This window comes from Elgaria multicarinata, chromosome 11 (genome assembly GCF_023053635.1).
Source record: "Elgaria multicarinata webbii isolate HBS135686 ecotype San Diego chromosome 11, rElgMul1.1.pri, whole genome shotgun sequence".
NCBI classification, from domain to species: Eukaryota; Metazoa; Chordata; class Lepidosauria; order Squamata; family Anguidae; genus Elgaria; species Elgaria multicarinata.
In genome coordinates this window covers 39,504,489-39,528,019 of record NC_086181.1, presented here as the reverse complement: position 1 = coordinate 39,528,019, position 23,531 = coordinate 39,504,489, and the positions used below count along the sequence as shown (strand labels likewise).

Here is a 23,531-nt window from a genome sequence, read left to right as displayed (position 1 = left end):
CCAATTTACCTACTTACAGTTATTTAAAGGATCCAAAGGCAAAGGGTGTTTACTGAAGACACCTATTTTTCTAGGAAGCAACCAGCTATGTGACTTAAATTACACGTCACTTCTCTGTGTGGTAAGGCATTCTGGGTTTCCTTTGGAAGCAGATCATGGGAGGCATACGGTTTTGTAAAAATTGTATTTATTGACATGAGCAGCAAGTGCCATTTTTTAAAAAAAGAGCAGCACAATTGTGCCTCACGAATAACAGGATCCCAGTGTAGCTCCTACTCTGTCCTGTCTGTCCATGGTTCAGGTGATTCTCTCTCTCTCACACACACATACCTCTCACTGACACTTGCCAAGTCGTAAACGCAGCACACCTTTCGCATACATGCTCAGATAATGTGAGAATTCACTGGGCATGGAATGAAAGCCAGCATTAGGCAACACATTATCGTAGTAGTGATGAGAGATGGGCTGGTCAGCCAGGTCATGTGGGAAGGGCCAGAAGCCGTAGAGAGTGATGTGCTGACAGAACTCCAAAGCCATGCTGACGAACATGAAGCCAGAGGAAAGGCGTGGGGGCTTCAAGCCTTGTTTGTTCCAGTAGTCCCTTAGGGTTCTCAGGTAGCGTGGATTCAGGAAGAGGCCTTGCTGCATTAAGCCAAAGTCCTCCATGGTGTACACAGCACGGTAGCCAAGAACACCGTGGCCCACAAAGGATAAAGCAGGGATGAGGAAGAGGGCATCCCTCAATGGCTGCAGAGCATCTGCAAAAGGCTTCCTCCGGGCCTGCAAACTCTTGTATCTGCAGGAGAAGGAAAAGGAAAGGACAAGGAAGGCACATTCTGAAAGTGAGAAATACAGCTTGGCTCACTATGTATATCAGAGCTGGACAAACTTTGGGCATGAGGAATCTACTTCATTTTTATTTATTTATTTACTAGGACTTGGAACTCCACTACGTGGAGCCATGGACAAAATCGTGGTGTACAGGGCAGAACATAAGCTCTTTCCAATCTACTGCAAATCATCCAGCTTTCTATGAGGTGATTCTGATAGGCCCTCTGCTCACGTCTGTTGTAGATCAATGAACACAGGATCACAGAGTGTCCAGCAATTGGGTAGCAGGCCAAGCCCCTCCATCCCCATCTTTCCATTCCAACAAGCCCCCCATTTCATCCTTTCACTTGAGACCACACCTGCTGGAACTTCCTCCCATGGAGCCATGACACCCTCTGGCATACTGGCAGGGCCAACACCATAGGCGTGTATAAGCCCCCCCAAAACACTGCCCCTCCCTCTGGCACTGCTACTGCAGCCGCTGAGCTGACACTGAATGTCATTATCCTCCCACAGCACCACTTTTGAAAAGCAGCCACATGGCCGCCATCTTACATCTCCCCACAAAAAATATAGTGCCAGATGTTGACATCAAACATGGCATTTTGACAGTGGCCACCGGGCACCAACCAGAGTCTTTCCAAAAGTATTGCTGGTGCCACTGGGGAAAACTGATGATAACTCCACTGGGTGGGTGAGCAAGTTGGATGGGTGAGTATGTTTGGGTGAGGCTTTCCTAGTGGGTCTGTTGGAAACCCAACTTGGCATGGCTGGTGTTAAGGGTGAGCATGGTTGAGCACCTGCCGACGGCCTACTCCCCAGCAGGGACCTGCTGACAAGAGCCCCATTGACCTGCTCCTCCTTCCCCCATTGCAACCTACTTGTTCACCTGCCACTCGGTCTGGCCCAGACAATGGTGGTGGTGATAAGGAGGAGGAGCAGATGCCACTGCCTACTTGCTCTCTGACTGTCAAACAAGCAAGAGGTAGCAATAAGAAGGAAGAGGAGGGTAAGCAGGAGCAGAACTCTAACGGAACAATCCAAGGTGGTGAATCCAGTTCCAAGCCCTGTCCGTAAGATAGGTTCAGCACCTTGGATAGCTTCTTTAGAGCTCTGACTGAATCCCAGAGTGGATTCACAGCCCACTGACATCTGGAGCCACCAGCCTCCATGGCATCGGGTACGGCTCCCTAAGCGAGTGCAGAGAGTTTTCTGTGAGATGAATGGAGTTGGGTGTTTTGGGACGGTGCCTCAATGCTTCTAGATAAGACCGAGTCCCTGCTGTTATTGTATTGGGCCCATGCACTCATTTGAGAGACTGCTTGCACAACAGGGCTATCATGCTTCTAAAAATAACCTGAAACAAGTGGAACGCTCACACTTCTAAGAACTAACCTGAAACAATGCTCATTTCTGGAATGGGGCAGGTCAGCTGAGTTCTCTTCTGTAAGCTCTGCTGACATAGCTCAGTAAAGGCTGGTGGGATTGTGCATCCATTCTGGGTTTCAGTCAGAACTGTCCAGAACTCTAAATTTATTTATTTTTTATTTATTTATTTATCATACTTATACCCCGCTCCTCAGCCAAAAAAGGCTCCCGGAGTGGCTTACACTTAGCAAAAAAGACAGTCCCTGCCCTCAGGCTTACAATCTAATAAAGACATGACACAAAAGGAGCTCTAAAGGAGCTATCCAAGGTGTTGAACCCTGGTTCTTACTGAAACCCAGAATGGATTCACAACCCCACCAAGTTCAGAGCCACCAGCCTCTACTGACCTATCCTAATCCAGAAACGAGCATTTCCACTCATTTCCAGGGTTATTTTTAGAAGTGTAAAATCCCCATCACACAAGTGTTCAATCCCACAAGCACAACAGAACCACTGGAGGCACAGTGGCCCTGTTCAATACCACCCCTTATGTTGACCCGTTAATATATTAGCCATATGTTGTTATTATCACAACAAACCAAATAATTGTATCAGGCAGAGTAAACACAGTTATGCATTTTTCTCTCATCCTCTTACTTATTCTGAATTATGGTAGGGTTCATAGTCACCAGGCTTGTCTTCGTCCCCACGTCTTCAGGGACATTCATGGGAGGCAGATTGAACCTGGATTGGGAGGCATTTGGGGTGAGGGAAACAGGCATCAAAGTCAGTGTCAGCTTTCATGTTTTCGATACTTTCAAATAAAAACAAAGACATGGGAAGTTATGCTGTCTTATTAAAACTTTTCTGGAATTAACTGCAATTGTTCCCCTAGTTTTCATGGAGAATCCAGACAATAAGTTGCATTTTGGGGTTGTTGTTCTTCCATCATTTCTTTAAGCCTGATTTATGATCAGCTTCTTCTTCTTCTTCTTCTTCTTCTTCTTCTTCTTCTTCTTCTTCTTCAATGGAAGTGCCAGTCTGTCCAATGTGGTCTCACAAAGCACTCTTGGTATTAAATGAGACAGCGTAATCAAGTGGTGGAATTATAATGCAACACTGACTACACACTGGGGAGATCCTGCAATATCTCACACAATACCACATTATCTCCAATCTTTTTTAAAACAAGATTACCAGGGGATAGCACGGGAGATGTCCTAGACCTAGGCTGACCATATGTCCAGATTTGCCCGGACATGACCGGAAATCCCGCTCCCAAGCGGGATCCGGGGGGAGATTTCAAAATCCCCCCAAATGTCCAGAAAAATCGCCAGACTGTGAGGGGGAGGGGCTGGAGGATGCTTTCCCACCACTTCCAGGAACGTGTCTCCAGTCCTTCCCAGAGCCATCCAGTGTGCGATCTTGGTGGACGCTATCCTGGTGGGCAGGGCGTGATCTTGGCGGACGCGATCTTGGCAGGCGCAATGGCCAGCAGTCTGGGAAAGTCTTTTTTTGTGCAGACGGCGGTCCAAACATCTGTATTTTCCCAAAGGTAGGTAACTCTCACCTCTTCCCCTCATATTCTTAAAATAATTATTTGAGACTGAGAAGTAAAACATACCTCTGATGTTAACTCAGGAAGAAAAACAGCAATGACCGAGAACAGTGTGTGTTGTTGTTGTTATAAAAGGTTTGGGATGCACAGCTCCAACCAGGGAGCTAGTAGATTGCAGCTCTAGGCTGCCATTCTATCAAGGCTTACCTGGGAATAAGTCCCATTGAAGACAATGGGCCTTACTTCTGAGTAGACATGTATAGGATTACGGTATTAGGAGATGATTTCCATGCAAGTATCTTGATAATTCCCAAATTCAATTAAGTATGTATTAGGAACATGCACATATGTTTTGCTTCTACTCCTTATTTTATATATTGTTCATTCACAGACTGAGCCTCAAGGCTAGATCTACACTACTGCTTTATAGCAGTACTAAAGTGTGCTGATAACTGCTGGGAAATCACAATATCCTACTTTCATTGTGTTATTTTCTGCTTTTTATTCCACATTTGTAATGATTTGACAATACATTAAAAGGAGCAATTCCTCTGGTGACAAAGAAGAAAACCAGCCATTAAAAATTAAATACCCAGCAGGGAACAGGAACTGATAAGTTATGAGCTGATTCAGGAATGGCTAGGCCACAAGATAAAAGGAAGAAATGGATTAAAGGTGCAGACCTCTAAAAGCTGCTGTTTTTTAAAAAAAATAAAAGTGTAAGTCCCAATCTACAAAGATGCCTTGTGGAAGAACCGTTTTAAATTTGCTTCCAAGTGATAGTGGAAAGCAGCCGCCAGTCAGTGTCAACAATATTGGGCTATATGGACAGATGGTTTGATGCAGTATAAAGCAGTGCCCACTGTTCCAGTATAAGGGTGCAGAATATGTACCCAATGTTACTTATGATCCCACCCACTTCACCCTCAAAGAAAGGAAGTTACCTGACTACTAGATCAGCCTGGTCAATCTCAACTCCACAGCGGCTGTTTTTTAGGATTCCACCATTGCCCACTACTGCGCAACGTCGATACTGAGATTCTGGGAAGGGGGATCTCTGGATATTTGTTATGATGGTTGTCAGAGGTGGTGTTGGTGGGAAAACGGAATTAAAAATATTTACATTGGTTAACATTTTTCAATATAAATATTCAAAAACCTTACTATATTTTACACATACGACCAATCTAGAATGTATAATTCTCAAATGCTGCATTGTCATCCCCCCTTCAATTTAAACATAGAACGTTAATTTCAACATAAACATCTCTGTCCTACATTTCATAAAACCAATCTATCATGGCCACAGCAAAGGAGTTCTTCCACCCAACACTTGGTAAATTGTAGGGATGTGCTCCGCTTCTCTTCGGTTCAGAGAAGCAGGAGCGAGGCGGCTTAATTCGCCTCCGGAAAAGGTGGAGGCGAAGAGAGTCAGGGGGGCTGCAGATCGAGGCAAAGAGGATCGCCTCAATCCGGAGCTTCACCTGCAGGTAAGTGGGGGGGAGGGGGACTAATCTGGCGCTGCAGGCACCGTCATCCATGCGGCGGCGGCGCCAGGTAAGGGAGCAGGGAGGAGGGACACTTACCTTCCTCTGTCGCAGGCTTCAATTGAGGCCCCGGTTGAAGCCGGAAGTGAAGGCTGAGGCCTCTTCTGGCTTCAACCGGGGCCTCAATTGAAGCCCACAACGGAGGAAGGTAAGGGGGCAGGGGCAGGGGCAGGGGCCTGACCTACCTGGCGCCACCGGCACCGCCATCCATGCACGGCCGCCGCCAGGTAAGTGAGCAGGGAGGAGGGACGCTTACCTTCCTCCGTCGCAGGCTTCAATTGAGGCCCCAGTTGAAGCCGGAAGTGAAGGCCGAGGCCTCTTCCGGCTTCAACCGGGGCCTCAATTGAAGTCCGCGACGGAGGAAGGTAAGGGGGTGGGGTGGGTGAGTGTCTTATCTTGTGCCGCCGCCGCCGCCCTTATAGTGACGGCGGCAAAGCCGGATCTCGCTCCGCGGAGCGAGAGACGGGCGGAGTGGTGCGAAGAGGATTGGGCCCGATCCAGATTTTCTGGATCAGGCCACGAAGCAGATTGGGGGGTCCGTGCACACCCCTAGTAAATTGGTCATCTATGCCCATACCAGTCTTCCTCCAAAACATTTATATTCTACAAATTGATACCCAACAATATTCCTGTCTTATTTTTCCCCAAATCAGCCAGACCTGCATCAGTTTCTGAAAAGGAACCCTCAAAAAGTGACGGGATTAAAAATGATTGTGAAGTCAAGGTTTGAAGACACAATGGGAATTCTTGCACGATTCCGTCTCTGGCCTGTCTTGTCATGACAATTCCTGAGAGGTGTGTTGTGCTAACTTTGCATTACAGTTGGGATTGTAGATATCCATGGTGAATTGGCCAACACATCATTTGCACGTACATATGTATGAAGCTGTCTTATATAGCAGGCTTCTAAAACCATTTGGACCTCTGGGCAGATTTGGGAATTTAAGATACAGCTGTGGGCATCAGCACAAAATACCTAATAAGTGGAGCACCTCTTTGGAATCTACCTTTCGTGTCTGTGGATCTTAGCCTGCGTCTTATTCAGCCAAAACCTTTGCTTTGTATCTATTGGAAACTGCAGCATCTCTTTAATACAGGATCATCTAATTCACCTAATTGCTGGCAGTGCAATACAGCTAAGGCTACTTTGTAAACATATGGGGGGTTGTGCATGGGGAGTTATTACACAGAAAAAATGTTGTACTGGAACAGTCTTTAGTATTCACTGATGTACACACTATTTTAAATTATTTACCTGCTTTATGGAAATTAACAAATGGTCAGGTAAATGGATTTTCTGCACTGTTTAGACAGCTAAAAGACTGAAATTGCAAAATTGGGAGGATAATCATTCATCTCCTATAAGCCATGGACTGAGGACTTTACAACGCTTTCAATATTCAATTTGAAATTGAAGTTGTATTCCAAACTTGAAATTTCTCCGCTTCAAATGGATACTTTTATATGGATAATGTACTTTTGTTGCAGGCCGTGTATGATTTCTAAGAAGTTTTATGCTTTTCATACAAATCCTTGTATGTATACAGTGGTGGCCAAAATTGTGGACACTTTTGGAAATTTTCATGTTTTGCAACTTTGCATGCTTATAGAAAATGTTCTGTTTCACGAAATTCAAATGTTTATATATCAATTGAAAGACCTGATTCACGTAATACAACAATCTTGATTCTTTTCCTGGGCGTCCAATCAACTCTTTTCTTTGGTACCATTGCTCCATTTATGATGTATGTACGCACCCTTTTAATTTGAGAAATACTTCAAATATTCACACAACCTCCAATGGCGCTTCAGTTACAGAACAAACAGCAAAACCGACTTTCCCCAACTTGAAACATGATGCATCGCAGCTACTGCCATGTGATTGGTCCTCAGAACAAGGACTGTGATTGGCCAGTAGGGTTTGCAATTCCAATCCGCTTCTTCACTCAATCACACCTGTGTTTGTTTTTCCACTAAAGTAAGCATAACTTTTTTTATACTGCAGATATTTGCATTCTGTTTTTTGTATTGAATCCAGCATTAAATTCTCTTTCAATTGATATATAAACATTTGAATTTCGTGAAACAGAACATTTTCTATAAGCATGCAAAGTTGCAAAACATGGAAATTTCAAAAAGTGTCCACAATTTTGGCCACCACCGTATTTAAGAAATATAGTTTCAGGTGCCTGCAGGCACTGTATTGGTGACCCCTATTATCCGAAATGATACCACTGACTGGCCCATCTAGCCCAGTAGATGGTTTATTTTGGCTTGCAGACATTCTCCAGGGTCATGGGCAGGGGTCTCTCCCAGTCTGCTACCCATGATCCTTTAACTTGTCAGTGGTAAGATTGAACCTGGGCCCTTCTACATGGAAAGCATGTGCAAAGCGGCCATGTGTCCTACTTTGGAGAGGACTGCCCCCTGTTTGAAGAGCTGCCAGAGGACTGTCCTCTGTTTGAAGGGCTGTCTACTCCAAGTCTGGCTGAAAGACAAAGAAACCTCAGGAAGGGAGAGCGGAGGCGTTCAAGTTGCCCAGCAACAGGACAACAGACTAAGCAAACCCAAAAGTCACCTGTTCAGTCTTTCCCACTATGGTGAGATGTATGGTAGTTTTAATTAAAATAGAGCAATTTTTGATACATTTGAATCTATACTAGGGGTGTGATCCGCTCCGATTAGGAGCGTAGAAGCAGTAGCGGATTGGCCTGCTCCGCCTTACCCAGAGGCGGAGTAGGAGCAGACCACGGACCCCTAGAAGCAAGGCGAAGAGAAGCGACCATTTTTCGGAGCTCTTAGGTCAGGCGGAGCGCTCCGGTCGCCATTTTGAAAACATTTCGCCATAGGATTGCATTGCGGCAAATAATCGCGGATAACTACGCTGTTTTTGAAGCTATCGTTCTGGAAATTCTTGTGCTCAGAGAGTCGTGGATGGGGGTCATTTTGAGACCACTCTCACCTCTCTGCGTCATGTGGGTCGCGTGCTATATTTTTTTGAAAATCGGGTCAACCGCGCGGCTCAAACGGCGTTTTCGGCTTTTCGCCCATAGGATTGTATTGCGGAAAAGAATCGGGGATAACTGGGGGGGGTTTAAGCTATCGGGGGTCATTTTGAGACTACTCTCAACTTTCTGCGTCCTGTGGTTCACGTGCAATATTTTGTTAAAAATCGGGGGGGGGGTTTTATTATTTTTTTGGAAGCGATGACAGGCACATTCAACTCCCAATCCTGATGAGAATTGATCTCCTCAGAAAGCATCATCCTCCAATCCCAGCATTGGAGGGGGGACTAAGGCAGACCCAACCTTAGAACTTTTTGTTTTGTGTCTCTTTGTGGGTTGGCGTTCGTGGAGGGAAGACTAGTTAGTTAGTGCTCCTGCTTTGGACTTTGGAGATAGATTAGGATAGATTTAGTTTGGCGTATGTGTGTGTGTTTGTTTGCTTCTTTCTGACTTATAGCTTAGTTTGCCCTGTGTTTTTCCCTTACTTTGATTTAATATAAACTTTATTTTTAAATTTTGGAGTGTGTGTTTGGTTGGTTGGGTTGGTTGCCCCCCCCTTCCCTCTATTAAAGCCTGACTGTTCTGCTTTTGTGAAAGCTTTATTTTGAAAGCATACACACACTTCTTGTCCCATTTCCCTACATTTATTAGTAATATTCTTAAACATATTATTATATTCTTTTACATATTCTTAGTACTATAGTATATATATTAGTATACATATTATTATTAGTAGTATTAATATTTTATTCTTCTTATACATATTAGTAGTTGGTTGGTCCCCCTCCCCTCTCTTAAATCCTGATTGTGTTTCCTTCTATCTATATACAAATAAATACCAAAAAAATATAATTCTCTTTTTCTTCTCTGTGTAACTTGGACTGCGAGTGTGCTGTGTGTGCACTGCTTTTGTGAAGTCCCACTTCTTGTCCCATTTCCCTACATTTAAACATATTATATTCTTCTTATACGTATAGTACCTTATACATATTAGTAGTAGTATTAATATTTTATTAGTCATCATGAGAAGAGGGAGCAGGCGTGCTGAAAGCAGCAAGGCTCAGGCTGGCACCCGTAAGCAGGCAGGTGGCAAGAGGCAGGTGGCAGCAAGAGGCAGGTGGCAAGAGGCAGGTGGCAGCAGTGCCATTAGAGGAGGAGGAGGAGTATCTCCTTCATTATCCTTTGAGCCCATGAGCCCGCTGATGGACCTAGACGAGGTCCTCAGCACAGTGGAGGGGGAGGAGGAGGAGGCAGTGGTCCTCCAGGATGTGGGGGCTGAGGAGGAGCAGCAGCAGGCTGAGGCTCTCTCCCCAGTCTCATCTCACCCCTCTTCCGCTGCCACCCCTGTTTCTGTGGCAACACCAGAGAGCTCAGGCGGGCAATTGGTGGTGTCACCACGGAAACGAAAGACAAGCATCGTGTGGGACCACTTTGAGTTGGGAGCGGATCCCCGCTTTGCTGTCTGTCGCCACTGCAAACTCAGCCTAAGCAGGGGTTCATCTACAGGGCATTATGGAACCAGCAGCATGAAGATGCATCTTCAGAGGAAGCACCAGTCGGTCTTGCTGGGGAAAGAGGCGGGCAAGGCGACTGGTTCTAGGGGAAAGCCGAAGGCTGCTGCTGGCACTGCCACTCTAAGCTCTCCATCTCCCATCCCCACAAGGGTTAGGCAGGCAACTCTGCAGGACATGGGGTGGGGGAAGTATGGACCCACAAGATGGCATTTTCCAACGCCCACCCAGGGTGCTACTGTGGTGGGGCATCTGCCGGGACTGACTCCTCCCCAATACTAGATCTATGACATGTCACTCTGCCTGCCTCTCTGCCCGCCTGGTGCCTGGGAGATGGGCTTTGCGGTTTGTGCCCAGCACCCTCCGGCACGCTTGCTCCCAGTCGTCCTCTTCTGTGCCCCTCAATGCGTAACTGCTGGCTTAGAAAGAAACAACCAGCCATCTTTGCCTCACTTGCTCCTTGCGCCTGCTTACGGGTTGGTTTGCTATGCGTTAGTGCTCAAGTCATCCTTGCGGCACTACAATGCATGCTGCCTGCCTGCCTGCCTGCCTGCCTGCTTTCCCTCCCTTCTCCCCTTCCCGCCTTGCAGGGATGGTGTATGTGTCTTGCTTTGACTCAGGGGAGAAGTCCTTCCTGCGCTCACTTTGACTTTATCAAGTTGAACTGGCCCCATAGAGCTGTCTGCATTGCAACTTTAAATCCCTGACATACTGGAGTGCCCGATTTTCAAAACTTCCCCTAACATCAGGGGATGATGGGATTGCCTTGAAACTTGGTGTCCATGGGGACACATGGTTAAGCTGTCATGGAACCAAAGGATAGGTTTCTAACATGCAAATTGACGTAGTTGTAGAATGGGACTTGATTTGGGGTGAGTTAAAAAGTTTAAGCCGCGCCAAAAATCAGGGGATGATGGGATTGCCACGAGTGTGGGTGTCCCTGTGGACACATGGATAAGCTGTACTGGTGCCGAGTTTGAGGTTTCTAACATGCAAATTGACGGAGCTATCCCAAGGGGTGTGAATGGGGTGCCCGATTTTCAAAAATTCCCCAAAAATCAGGGGATGATGGGATTGCCTTGAAACTTGGCATCCATGTGGACACGTGGATAAGCTATCATGGTGCCGAGTTTGAGGTTTCTAACATGCAAATTGACGTAGTTGTAGAATGGGACAATTTGGGGTGAGTTAAGCCGCGCCAAAAATCAGGGGATGATGGGATTGCCTTGAGTGTGGGCGTCCCTGTGGACACATGGATAAGCTGTCCTGGTGCCGAGTTTGAGGTTTCTAACATGCAAATTGACGGAGCTATCCCAAGGGGTGTGAATGGGGTGCCCAATTTTCAAAAATTCGCCAAAAATCAGGGGATGATGGGATTGCCTTGAAACTTGGCGTCCATGTGGACACGTGGATAAGCTATCATGGTGCTGAGTTTGAGGTTTCTAACGTGCAAATTGATGGAGCTATCTAAAGGGGTGTGAATTAGGGTTATGGGTGGTGCGTTAGAGGTTAGAGCCGCGCCAAAAATCAGGGGATGATGGGACTGCCTTGAGTCTGGGCGTCCATGTGGACACATGGATAAGCTGCCCTGGTGCCGAGTTTGAGGTTTCTAACATGCAAATTGACGGAGCTATCCCAAGGGGTGTGAATGGGGTGCCCGATTTTCAAAAATTCCCCAAAAATCAGGGGATGATGGGATTGCCTTGAAACTTGGCGTTGTCATGGTGCCAAACATGAGGTTTCTAACTTCAACCGAAAAAAAGTTGTTTACTTTTTTAGCTTTCAATGCAACCCTATGGGGGGGGGGAAACGGAGCTCCGATCCGGATCCGGAGCTCCGAACGGAGCGGAGCGGAAGTGGCCGGAGCGGGGGCGGGGCGGAGCGGCCCGCTCCGAAAAATGGCGGATCTGCAAGTGAAGCGGAGCGGGGGGTCCGTGCACACCCCTAATCTATACAGCTAATTTTGCACATGCACATTTTATGCAAATCCCTTACCGTATCCTCTTTTTAGCTGATGCGTTTCTTCTTTTCCGGCCACAGGTAAGTGGCCATTTTAGGCATGTGCTACATTACTGAGCTATGGCCCTTGCTCTGTTGCTTGCCGTCTTTTCCTCCCCATTTCCCCACCAACAAGGCAAAAATACATACTTTTCCCTACCTCCGGCAGCAGGGACGTCAGCTCGGCATTCACTGGCAGCTTCTGTCCTTTGTTCCCATCCAGGGATATATTTGATCCTAATGGTGCATTGTCCTGGGTTACCGCCAGCCAGAAGGAAGCATTGCAACATTTCCCAAGTTCTGCCCTGCCAGGGGAAGGGAGCAGGGTTAGGTATAACCTGGCAAAGGCAATTTATTCTCTCATGAAAAAAAGACAAGAATCTTCCAACCCTGACCTCTGGGAGTTCCTGGAAAGATACAATGTGTCTACTCCTCCTTTGAACGCAATGCCTGCCCCAGTGGGCTAGATGGAGTAACAACATGGAAAGGAGGACAGGGCTCCTGTATCTTTAACAATTGTGATAAAGGGGAAATTTCAGCTGGTGTCATTTGTACGCCTGCAGCACCTGGTGAAATTCCCTCTTCATCACAACAGTTAAAGCTGCAAGAGCCCTCTTCTGTATCTGTATCACACTACAAAAAAAGGCAGGGCTCCTGCAGGTTCCACTGTTGTGATGAAGAGGGAATTTCACCAGGGGCTGCATGCTTCCAATGACATCTGCTGAAATTCCCTTTTCTGCACAACTGTTAAAGATACAGGAGCCCAGTCCTCCTTTCCATATGGTCACCCTAGTGTGAACACACTCAAGGAGTTCTACATCCTGCAGCTCCGAACAGGGGCTGTATATATCCCTACGATTGCAGTCCATCTTTGCAGGTGTCTTTCTGAGCAGGGGAGTATATGGTGTTACCTGTACTGAGCCACTGCTGTGGCGTTGGGTTCCCAGGGACATTCCTTTGTGAGCAGCAGATGCTCCAGTATCATCTTATCTTTCATCTGGAGTTTCCACTTTTTGATCACAAGAACTTGTTCCTCCTCGTTCGCTGTCTTGTGAAACTGAACACTGCAAGCAACAGAGGGGTGTGTGTGCAAAAGACCATCTAGCATTCATCCAAACCATATTTGTAGAAATATTACATTGCCTCCCCCCAGAAAAATCCCTTCTGAGATTGCTAGCTTGCTCTTTGTGTTAAAAATATGCTAGAAACAACAACACAATACAGCTGCAAAAATAATTCACCAAAAACTGAAAATCAAATTCAATCTTATCAAACAACCTACACCATACTATACATACTCACCTGCAACAACCTTGGAAAATGGAGATCATAAAATATACTGGGACAGAACAATTCATACTGACAAAACAATACCTTGCAACTGACCAGACATAATGGTCATAGACAAAAAAGAAAAACACACATACCTCATCGACATAGCAATACCGAATGACAAAAATGTGGTTTAAAAGAAAGAGGAAAAGAGAGAAAAAAATAGACCGCTGGCCATGGAAATCAAAGAACTATGGCAACAGGAAAATGTAACAATTATTCTGTTACCGTAGTCACATCAGTCACTGGCATCACATCAAAAAACTTTATAGAAAACATTCAGAAATTGGGCCTACCAAAATACATCCACACCATCCAGAAAGCAGTCATAATTAAAACATGCTCAATTGTTAGGAAATTCCTGAATCTGTAAAAGACAGCATGACTTGGCAAAGCCCGTCATGTTCGTCTAGAAAAAACACCATGAACGAGAAAGAGATAAATAATAATAATAACAACAACAATAACAACAACAACATCCTAGAATCATAAAATAGTGAAGTTGGAAGGGGCCTATGAGGCCATCAAGTCCAACCCCCTGCTCAATGCAGGAATCCACCTTAAAGCATACCTGTCCAGCTGCCTCTTGAATGCCTCTAGTGTGGGAGAACCCACCACTTCCCTAGGTAACTGGTTCCATTGTCATACTGCTCTAACAGTCAGGAAGTTTTTCCTGATATCCAGCTGAAATCTGGCTTCCTGTAACTTGAGCCCATGAATCAGTAAAAGACAGCATGACCTGGCAAAGCCTGGTTTGCCGCAAGTGGCAGTTTGACACAGAAACTGCCACAAGGGAGGAGGAGGAGGAGGAGGAGGAGGAGGAGGAGGTTGGGGGTATCACAGTTCCAAATAGACATCAACAGTGGCAGTATGGGGAAAAGTAGGCTTTGGAAAGCCTGCTCACAATTCCTCTTCCAGGAAACGCAATCCAATTTCTTACACCAGCGCAGTGCTTTGACGCCCCAGTTGTCCAAGCGGTGGGAACTCTAGGGGTGCAAGCATTATCCAGGATTTCATTTCCTTGGAATGAGGTCATTGCAGGCTTGTGGAGTTCATGTGACACAAGTAACACCTTCACCAAGCAGCAATACTCACATTCCTGAGAGATTCTTTGTTTCCAGTAACTGACTCAGTTCCCGGCATTTCGCTAGTCCTTGTAGCCTAGCCTGGTCTCTGGAAAACAGTTCCCAACACAGGACTGTGGTTAATTCAAGAGCACCTTGTTACTGACACTTCATCATACATGCCCCACCCCACCAAGACCCCGTGTGTGTCCTGCTATTCAAACTAGCAGCACCTAAAGAGCCGTGTCTAGTCCACAGGTCTCCCTCTGTAGAGAAAATGAGCATCATCACACAGGGGGAAATCGCATTTCCTTACCGTCGCTTCTCCGCCCGAGCGTTTCTCCCTCATTACTTCCTCTTTCAAAAGATGAAGTAAACAACCTGCACATGGCCCATTCAGCGGGCTGGTTGGATCCCGCTGCTTCTCCTACACACAGCAGGAGATAGCGGCAACTTCCATCTCAAACTGTAAGATGGACTTACTGGGGTGGGTTGTTGTTGTTGTTGTTGTTTTGTGGCACGAAGAAGGCTAGAAGGGGCAGGCAGTGGACAGAACACAGGCAACAATGTGAGACGGACCCGTGAAAATCTGTGAGTGCCCAGCAATGAGCAGGCAATAAAACACTCATCTAATGACCCCCAATAAATATTCAGGGAAGCTCCTGACCTGGCTCTTGAGTTTCTGCATCATTGGATATGTTAATGAGCAGGGGCGTTGCTAGGCACTTAAAATATTCAGGGCCTTAGGCTCATAGAACACAAATCTGCATAAATTCTTATTTAGGTCTATACATTTTCATGACTTTCCTGGGGGATTCCTCATCGGAGTAAGAGCTCGAATCTTCAAAGCCAGATGTCTCTTCCCCTCAATCCAGTTCCCCCCCCTAACTCATTTTGTGATAGATTTTCCCGTCACTGCGGAATCAGTGCAGTTTGGGAGTCCGTGTGACCTCAGCTGGCTTCGGTGTTGACTGGTGGAAGTGGTGATTTACAGAAGAGAAAGTTCTGTTGGGTTGGGAGCAGTGCGAGAGCAGAGGGATAAACATTAGGGGTGTGCACGGACCCCCCGAACCTCTTCGCACCCGATCCCCAAATTGCAGATCGGGCCTGCTCTGCTCCGCCTCGATCCACCTTGGGGCCGCTCTGCTCTGCTGCGGAGGTCCAGCTCTGAATCGGAGCTCCGCAGTGGCAGGGAGTGCCTCCGGGTAAGGCCCCCCTCCCTCCTCCCCCTTACCTGTGTCCGTCCTGGCCCATCCCAGCTTCACTAGAGCCCGCGGCTCAACCAGGAACTGTAGGCCCCGATTGCGGCCTACACTTCCTTGATGAGCCGCGGGCTCTAGTGAAGCTGCGATGGGCCGGGACAGATGCAGGTAAGACCCCCCTCCCTCCTCTCCCTTACCTGCATCCGTCCACGGTCCCGCGGCTGCTTCAACTGAGCCTGAGGACTCAACCAGGAAGACCAGGCTGCAGTTGCGGCCTAGTCTTCCTGGTTGAGTCCTCGAGCTCAGTTGAAGCTGCCGCGGGACCGCGGACAGATGCAGGTAAGACCCCCTTCCTCCTTGCCCCCTTACCTGACTCTGCTGCCGTCGCCACTCAGGCGGCTGCAGCGGCAGGGCCAGGTAAACCCCAATCCCTCCTCTCCCTTACCTGCATCCGTCCGCCGGTCCCGCGGCTGCTTCAACTGAGCGCAAGGACTCAGGCTCAGTTGAAGCAGCCGCAGGACCATGGACGAATGCAGGTAAAAAAACCCTCCCCCTTGCCTTCTTACCTGGCTCTGCCACCGTCGCATGGGCAGCCGCGACAGCGGCAGGGCCAAGTAAAACCCCTTTATCTTTTTTGCAGAGCTCCGGATCGAGGCGAAGGATCTGCCTTCACCTCGATCCGCTCCGCAACGCTCCGCGGCTCCCCCGATCCTCTTCGCCTCCGCCTTAAGGGGAGGCGAAGCCCCCCAATCCGCTCCTGCTTCTCTGGTCCGAGGAGAAGCAGAGCACATCCCTACATGAAACTATTAGGTGGTAGCTCTGCCTGTGATCTCACACTGCTGAACACATAAGAAAAATCCTCTGTGTTAGTGCCCCAACACCATATATCTGGTATTCAATAAACAGACAAGCTATGCCATGAGTTGAAAACTAATTTTGACATCTGAGGAACTATCTGGGTTAGGTTGCTTCATTTGGTTTGTCTATTTAAACTGATGCACATCTTTTGGAGTTCCTTGATGTATCACATATCTTAATGCTGGAAAACATCATACTTCAGAACAGATGTGGGCAGAAAATAGATCTATCCTGGTGTTTTGGACATCAACTTGCAGATTTCCTGATCACTGTCCATGCTGATAGGGACTTTTAAGAGTTGAAATCCAAACATCTGGAGATCTACATTCTGCTTGCCCTTGCTCTAAAACAGCATTCCCCAACCTGGTGCCTGTGAGCCTTAACTCCCATTCTCTCTGCTTTTTTGGTGCTCGGTTGAAAACTGTGGACCCTTAACATTGTTTTGTAAACCATAGGTTTTTTCTTTAATGAATTTCATGGCTTTGTGTAATGGATGACCAGATATTATAAGGTTGACAACCAAACCAGAGTAAGCCAGAATGTTACACCATGTTGACATCCAATATAAAATCAAAGCTAGTGTTATGTGTTGAACTTACTTCTCAAATTAATTAATTAACCAAAATGCTTACATCTCCTTCATTTTTAAAGATAAAGAGATGAAAGTTGGCAGCATGGTAGCTCTAAAGAAAGGATGAAGCTGTGGCAAGTTTGAATCAGATCCATTCATGCCTAGATTTTTAGGATTTTTTAAAAGTTAAAACAGAAATCTCTTTGGGGTCTAGGACCTTGAGCAGTACAAGTTTTTAAAAAATTAAATTAAACAAAAAGAGATGAAACTTGGCAGCACGGTAGGCATGTCAAGTTGGAATCAGATCGGTTCATGCCTTGATTTTTAGGGTTTTTAAAAGTCAAACTTTAAAAAAATCCTAAAATGAAGGCATGAACCAAACTGTTTCCAACTTGGCATGGCTGAATTCTTGCACAGGCTGCATTTCCATCCCTAGATATTTACGCAAAGTAAGACCCATTGAATTTCCTTGGTTCTTGAAAAGCAACATACTTGCTTTTAGATTTGCCAGTCTCAGCACTCTATGTGTGCTATGAATGCTTGTGTGCTATGAAGGAAACCCTATGGTTTCCTTCAAGGCCCAGCCAGGGGAGGCCAGTAAATAAACCCAGGGGTGGAGGGTGGGATTCCATCAAGTTCACCTGAAAGCAGGTGCTGTAGAGCATGGACCCTCCATTTGGTAGCCCACAGAAGCACCTGCCTCATAAAGCAAATGGCCACATGAGAACTGTTATTATGGTATTCTACTTTGTCTTTAATAGTCTGTGATTTTTATGTGGTTGGGGTCAGTCTAAATTATCTCCTGGGGTCCCTTACTCAGTGCCTCTGATCATAAAAAGATTGAGGATTTCCCACAAACTCTGTTAGCCTTGAAGTTGAAAATAGATTTTATAACATAAGCAGGAAAACAGTGAATACCCCTTAACTTGTTAAACCATTATAACATGCCACACAAAAAGTCTTAAGATATGAATGGCTTATAAAGAAAAGTAAATGCAAAAGAATGTCAAATACAGTAGTGAAATGTGAAACATTACTGTTGCATTATTATTATTATTATTATTAGTAGTAGTAGTAGTAATAGTATTCTGCCTTTTGCTCAATGCTGGGCCTCAAGGCGGCCTTACAAAATGAAAATATATACAGCTAAAGCCTACAAATAGAAATATACAAAAGTTAAAAACATTATTACATACATTTCAATATTAAAGCATTTAAAACTTTTAAAATATATAACTGTTTAAAAGTCCAAGGTACAGACTGAAGTCCAGATTATTTGCCAAAGACCTTCCGGTACAAAAAAGATTTTGCTTGCCTCCAAAAATGCATCAAGAGCCATTCTAGACTGCAATGATTAGAAAGAAAATACATATGTACACTATGCAAAACACACTATAGTTTAACTGTTTCTAAAGCTTCTGAGAAAAACAGTGTGACTAGACCAAAACCAATGTTGTAGGCCCAGAAGCACTTTGAAAGGTTTCAAAATTGTACTTAAAAACTTACACCGACCCAATCTAATTAACTGAAGTGTTTGAAGCTTTCAACTTTATAGCGGTATGGACCAAACTCTTAGGAAAAAAAGGAAAGGAGTACTGTGTATGTATTGGGGGGGATTAAAAGGAATGTATAGCTCCCTATTCCAAGGAGAGATCTGAAGACCAGGTGATCATAGATCCAGAAGAAGGCTGAAAGAGATCTCTGCTGAGTTCTACACCTTGCTTCAACAGTGAACAAAAAAGTGAAGTGGCCTTGGGAAAAGAGAGCCCAAAATACTCTCAAAAAGCCAAAGGAAAACATGTTCCCAAAGAGAAAAGAGAACTCTTCTTCTCTCAAAAGGGAGGCAAGAACCAGGCTGAGTCTGTTTCTCAGAAAAGCAGGGCTGCTGGTGAACTGAGGTTTCAATTAGGGGTGTGCACGGACCCCCCGCTCCGCTTCACTTGCAGATCTACCATTTTCGGAGCGGGCCGCTTCACCCCGCCCCCGCTCCGCCCACTTCCGCTCCGCTCCGCTCGGAGCCCCGGATCCGGATCGGAGCTCTGTTTTCCCCCCCATAGGGTTGCATTGAAAGCTAAAAAAATTTACAACGTTTTTTCTGTTCAAGTTAGAAACCTCAAACTTGGCACCATGAAAGCTTATCCACGTGTCCACATGCACGCCAAGTTTCAAGCAAATCCCATCATCCCCTGATTTTTGGCGAATTTTTGAAAACCGGGTACCCCATTCAGACCCCTTGGGATAGCTCCGTCAATTTGCACGTTAGAAACCTCAAACTCGGCACCAGGACAGCTTATCCATGTGTCCACATGGACGCCCAGACTCAAGGCAGTCCCATCATCCCCTGATTTTTGGCGCGGCTCTAACCTCTAACGCACCACCCATAACCCTAATTCACACCCCTTTCGATAGCTCCGTCAATTTGCACGTTAGAAACCTCAAACTCGGCACCATGATAGCTTATCCATGTGTCCATGTAAAAGAATATAATAATATGTTTAAGAATATTACTAAATGTAGGGAAATGGGACAAGAAGTGTGTGTATGCTTTCCCCAAAATGCTCAATCTGTGGCTGTTGCACTACACAAAAGCAGGCTTTAAGAGAGGGGAGGGGGGAAACGAACCAACCAAACAAACACACCAAAATTTAAAAATAAAGTTTATATTAAATCAAAGTAAGGGAAAAACACAGAGCAAACTAAGCAAAAAGTCAGAAAGAAGCAAACAAACACACGCGCCAAGCTAAAATCCTAATCTATCTCCAAAGTACACAGCAGCAGCTAGCTAAGTAGACTGTCTCCCAACGAATGAAAAACCCACAAGATGCTGAGAGCTCAAAGATCTCAGGATGACTCTGCCTTAGTCCCCCCCCCTCGAACGCTGGGATTGGAGGATGCTTCATGAGGAGATCAATTCTCATCAGGATTGGGAGTTGAATGTGCCTGTCATCGCTTCAAAAATAAATAAAAAAACCCAAACCGTTTGTTGACCCGATTTTTAAAAAATTCTAGCACGCGAACCGCACGACGTAGAGAGGTGAGAGTAGTCTCAAAATGACCCCCATCCACGACTCTCTGTGCACAAGAATTTTCAGAACGATAGCTTAAAAAAACCCCCAGTTATCCCCGATTCTTTCCCGCAATGCAATCCTATGGGCGAAAAGCCGATGCCGTTTGAGCCGCGCTGTCCCTGTTTGTTGACCCGATTTTCAAAAAAATATAGCACGTGACCCGCACGACGCAGAGAGGTGAGAGTAGTCTCAAAATGACCTCCATCCACGACTCTCTGTGCACAAGAATTTTCAGAACGATAGCTTAAAAAACAACCCAGTTATCCCCGATTCTTTCCCGCAATGCAATCCTATGGGCGAAAAGCCGAAAACCGCTGTTTGAGCCGCGCTGTCCCTGTTTGTTGACCCGATTTTTAAAAAAATATAGCACGCGACCCGCACGACGCAGAGAGGTGAGAGTAGTCTCAAAATGACCCCCATCCACGACTCTCTGTGCACAAGAATTTCCAGAACGATAGCTTCAAAAACAACCCAGTTATCTGCGATTATTTCCCGCAATGCAATCCTATGGCGAAATGTTTTCAAGATGGCGATCGGAGCGCTCCGCCTGAACTCGGAGCTCCGAAAAATGGCCGCTTCTCTTCGCCTTGCTTCTAGGGGTCCGCGGTCCGCTTCTACTCCGCCTCTGGGTAAGGCGGAGCAGGCCAATCTGCTACTGCTTCTCCGCTCCTAATCGGAGCGGAGCACATGCCTAGTTTCAATCCCATTCAATTCCAGACTCTCCTTGTGGTAGGGTCTGAAACCAGGCTGCATAATGGTTAAAGCAAAACCCAAGAATCAGGAGGAATGATGATTCCACTAAGAAAATGACTGCAAGAGGAGCCATTTTATTGTCAGCATACATCTATCTGAGGCAGGAGGGAGGGGGAGAGCGACACTACTGAGGTGTGTCACGCTAAGGTTGAAGCAGGTCTCTGTATTCACTCTAATGGGGTAAAGAAATATTCATTAAAAATCAACCGAAGGGAACTTAAAAAAGAAAGAAAAGCCACTCCACCAACTAGAAGGAGTGAGGAAGAAGACCCCATTACTGGATTGAAAGGTAAGGGTCTCAATTCCCCAAATTTCATGAGCACCTATCCTCGCCAGCCTATGTTATCAGAGTCATTTTTATTCAGAGAAGGTTTTTTTCCCTTTTGTACTTTAAACTGCCATCCTTTCCCCAGTCTTTCACCAATCTTCTTGAAATTTGCAGGGTATGTAAAACCAACATTTCTTTCTGGAACATGTAAATTTCAGCAAGATTGGTGTAACATTTTCGATTTTATTAATGTTAGAATAACCCTCCCACCCCAATTACTGCTTTATAATGGTGGAATGCAGAATCTACTCACCGCCCTTAACTAACTACACAGAGTACAGAGTACAAAGTACAAAGATTTATTTAAATTTCACAGGAGACAGAGCCAGTCAATTAATTTCTCATCCAAATAATCTCAAATAAAATAAATTATTCAGTTAATTTGCAACCTGCCCCTAGATCATCCAAACCCAAAGAAAAACATGTTTTTCCTAAGCTTAATTGCCATGCAGAAGAAGGATTGGGGAGCTGCCACCCCTCAAAAATTGCCAATCTGCATTGCAGTTAAACTGAGAAAATAAAAACCTATTTGCACCAATGGACACTCAGAAATGGATCTGGAACACTGAAGAATAGCAAGAAATATTGCGATTGACTATGATTACTTTTTGTCCTTGTAAATATTATATATATATACTCTAAGGTCCCAAGGAAGAACTTAGAGTCCAAAACACATTGGTAATTATTTTTTAATAAACCACATCTTCATTTTCACTCCTTTGCCTTTTGCTTTTATGGCTTTTAATTCCTTGAGAAATAGCTGACCATACATTTCCCTTTGCACCATATCTTTGGCCATGAGAGACAGCTGAGCATTCACATTCTACTTTCATTCCCCATTTTCCTTAGCAACACAGGGTGAAAAGCAAAGTAAGCTTCTTTTAGTAAAGCAATCTTATTTATTCATAAAGGTGAATTTCCACCACTCTCTCTATCAGCAGGATGTAGAATTCTCCAGGCATCAATTAAACCACATTCCACCATGTAAGCCTGACGTGCCAATCTTACAATTGTTTGGGTGTTAGGAGGAGGTGTACTCCTATCCAGCAAAGACTTCATTAAAGGCAGGAATATATTCACCTGACATGATCCAGCATAGGAATATAGACGCTCTACCATTAAGTTAAGCCTGAGCTACCCACCTCTGCAGTAGGAGCAGGGTAATAATAATAACCCAGGTTTCAACTTCATTGTAAAGGTTATAAGGAGAAAAAGTGGAGCCATTGACACATTCAAAAGTAGGGATGAAGGGGGAAATTGGTTTGATTTGCATAGTAATGAGGACATACCTAATTTCTCACCTTTGAACTAATACTCAAATCAACATTCAGTGACCTTCCAATATTCACACTTCTCCAGGTCTTGCAATAGAAATATCCAGTTTAAAAATGTATACAAATATATGTATATTAGAGAGAAGTGCACTGAAAATGCATATATCTGTGAAAATAACGTTAAATATGCAATATATTAGGGGATAAATGTTGTGTACAAAACACATGTATTTGGGGAAAGGCACACCACCAAAAGCGCAAAGATCAGGAGAAACCAAGTTTAAAGACTGGAAAAATGAGAACCCTAAATTGGCAGATGCTTCCATTTTTAAAGCTCTGTTTAGATGCATAATAATAGTAAGAACACCAACACCAACAAATATCCACTAATTCAGTAATCCCTTTAATCCCAGATTGAGAGTTTCATCATTCACCTGTTTCCCGTCTTTAACAGTAATAGAGTGAGGCTGACAAGGAAGACCACACAGAAGACCAGCATTAGGTTCCGTTTTCCAAGCCGTAAACCAAAGGACATGACACGGATGAATGCCATCAAGACCTTCTCTCACCCTGCTTCTTCTGGGCTTCCTTCAAGTGTGTCCTGTGCAGCTACTATAAAGGATGGCACTAAATGGCGTCAACCATTCTTTGATTGGCTCAAGAAATCTCCCTGAAAATGCAGCCACTCTTGAGGTTTATATAGTATTTATTTATAAACCCTTTTGTTCACTATACCAGTGAACTAGCAGAATAGCAGCGGTTCTTAACTATGAAAGTCAGCAAAGACCAAATTAACTTCAAGACAGAGTCTGTTTTGTTTGGTACAAAAATAAAGTATTTTACTGATAGAAAATAACACAGTTTATGGCAATACAAATTTACACCAACATACTCACACACTTGGTCATACAGATTACAGCAGGGCTCACAGCAGTAGAGAGGGAATATTTTAATCTGGTTACAAAGCTCCAAAACTCTCTTTATATACACTTCCCTGAACAAATGATGAAACCACTAATTGGCAATGGCAAGACAATAAGACTTTGCATCATCCCAATAATTCAATAAAGTCCACCTGCAAACTTGACCTTTAAGCTGATTGACTGATGCTGAGTCTTCAGTTTCTTCCTGGTTTTGCAGGCTTGTACAAAGATATGGAAATCACAAAAAAACAGTCCTAATTCAGGACTCCCAACAGCCACGCCTATTATATTGCTTATCATCAAACATGCCTTCCAATAAAGGTGCAAGCAATCTTTTCCT

General features: G+C 45.1%; 1 protein-coding gene across 1 annotated transcript; it reads right to left on the bottom strand.

Moving 5' to 3' along the window:
- Positions 1 to 333: 333 nt before the first annotated feature.
- LOC134406425 (alpha-2,8-sialyltransferase 8F-like) lies at positions 334 to 22,899 on the bottom strand. The gene is made up of 7 exons (XM_063137848.1): positions 22,703 to 22,899; positions 14,246 to 14,323; positions 12,730 to 12,882; positions 11,979 to 12,123; positions 4,702 to 4,814; positions 2,857 to 2,943; positions 334 to 796 (listed from the first exon to the last, which is right to left on the bottom strand). The coding sequence occupies exons 1-7, from the start codon at positions 22,819 to 22,821 to the stop codon at positions 334 to 336; spliced, it is 1,158 nt and encodes a 385-aa protein (XP_062993918.1). The 5' UTR covers positions 22,822 to 22,899.
- Between the last annotated feature and the right edge of the window lie 632 nt (positions 22,900 to 23,531).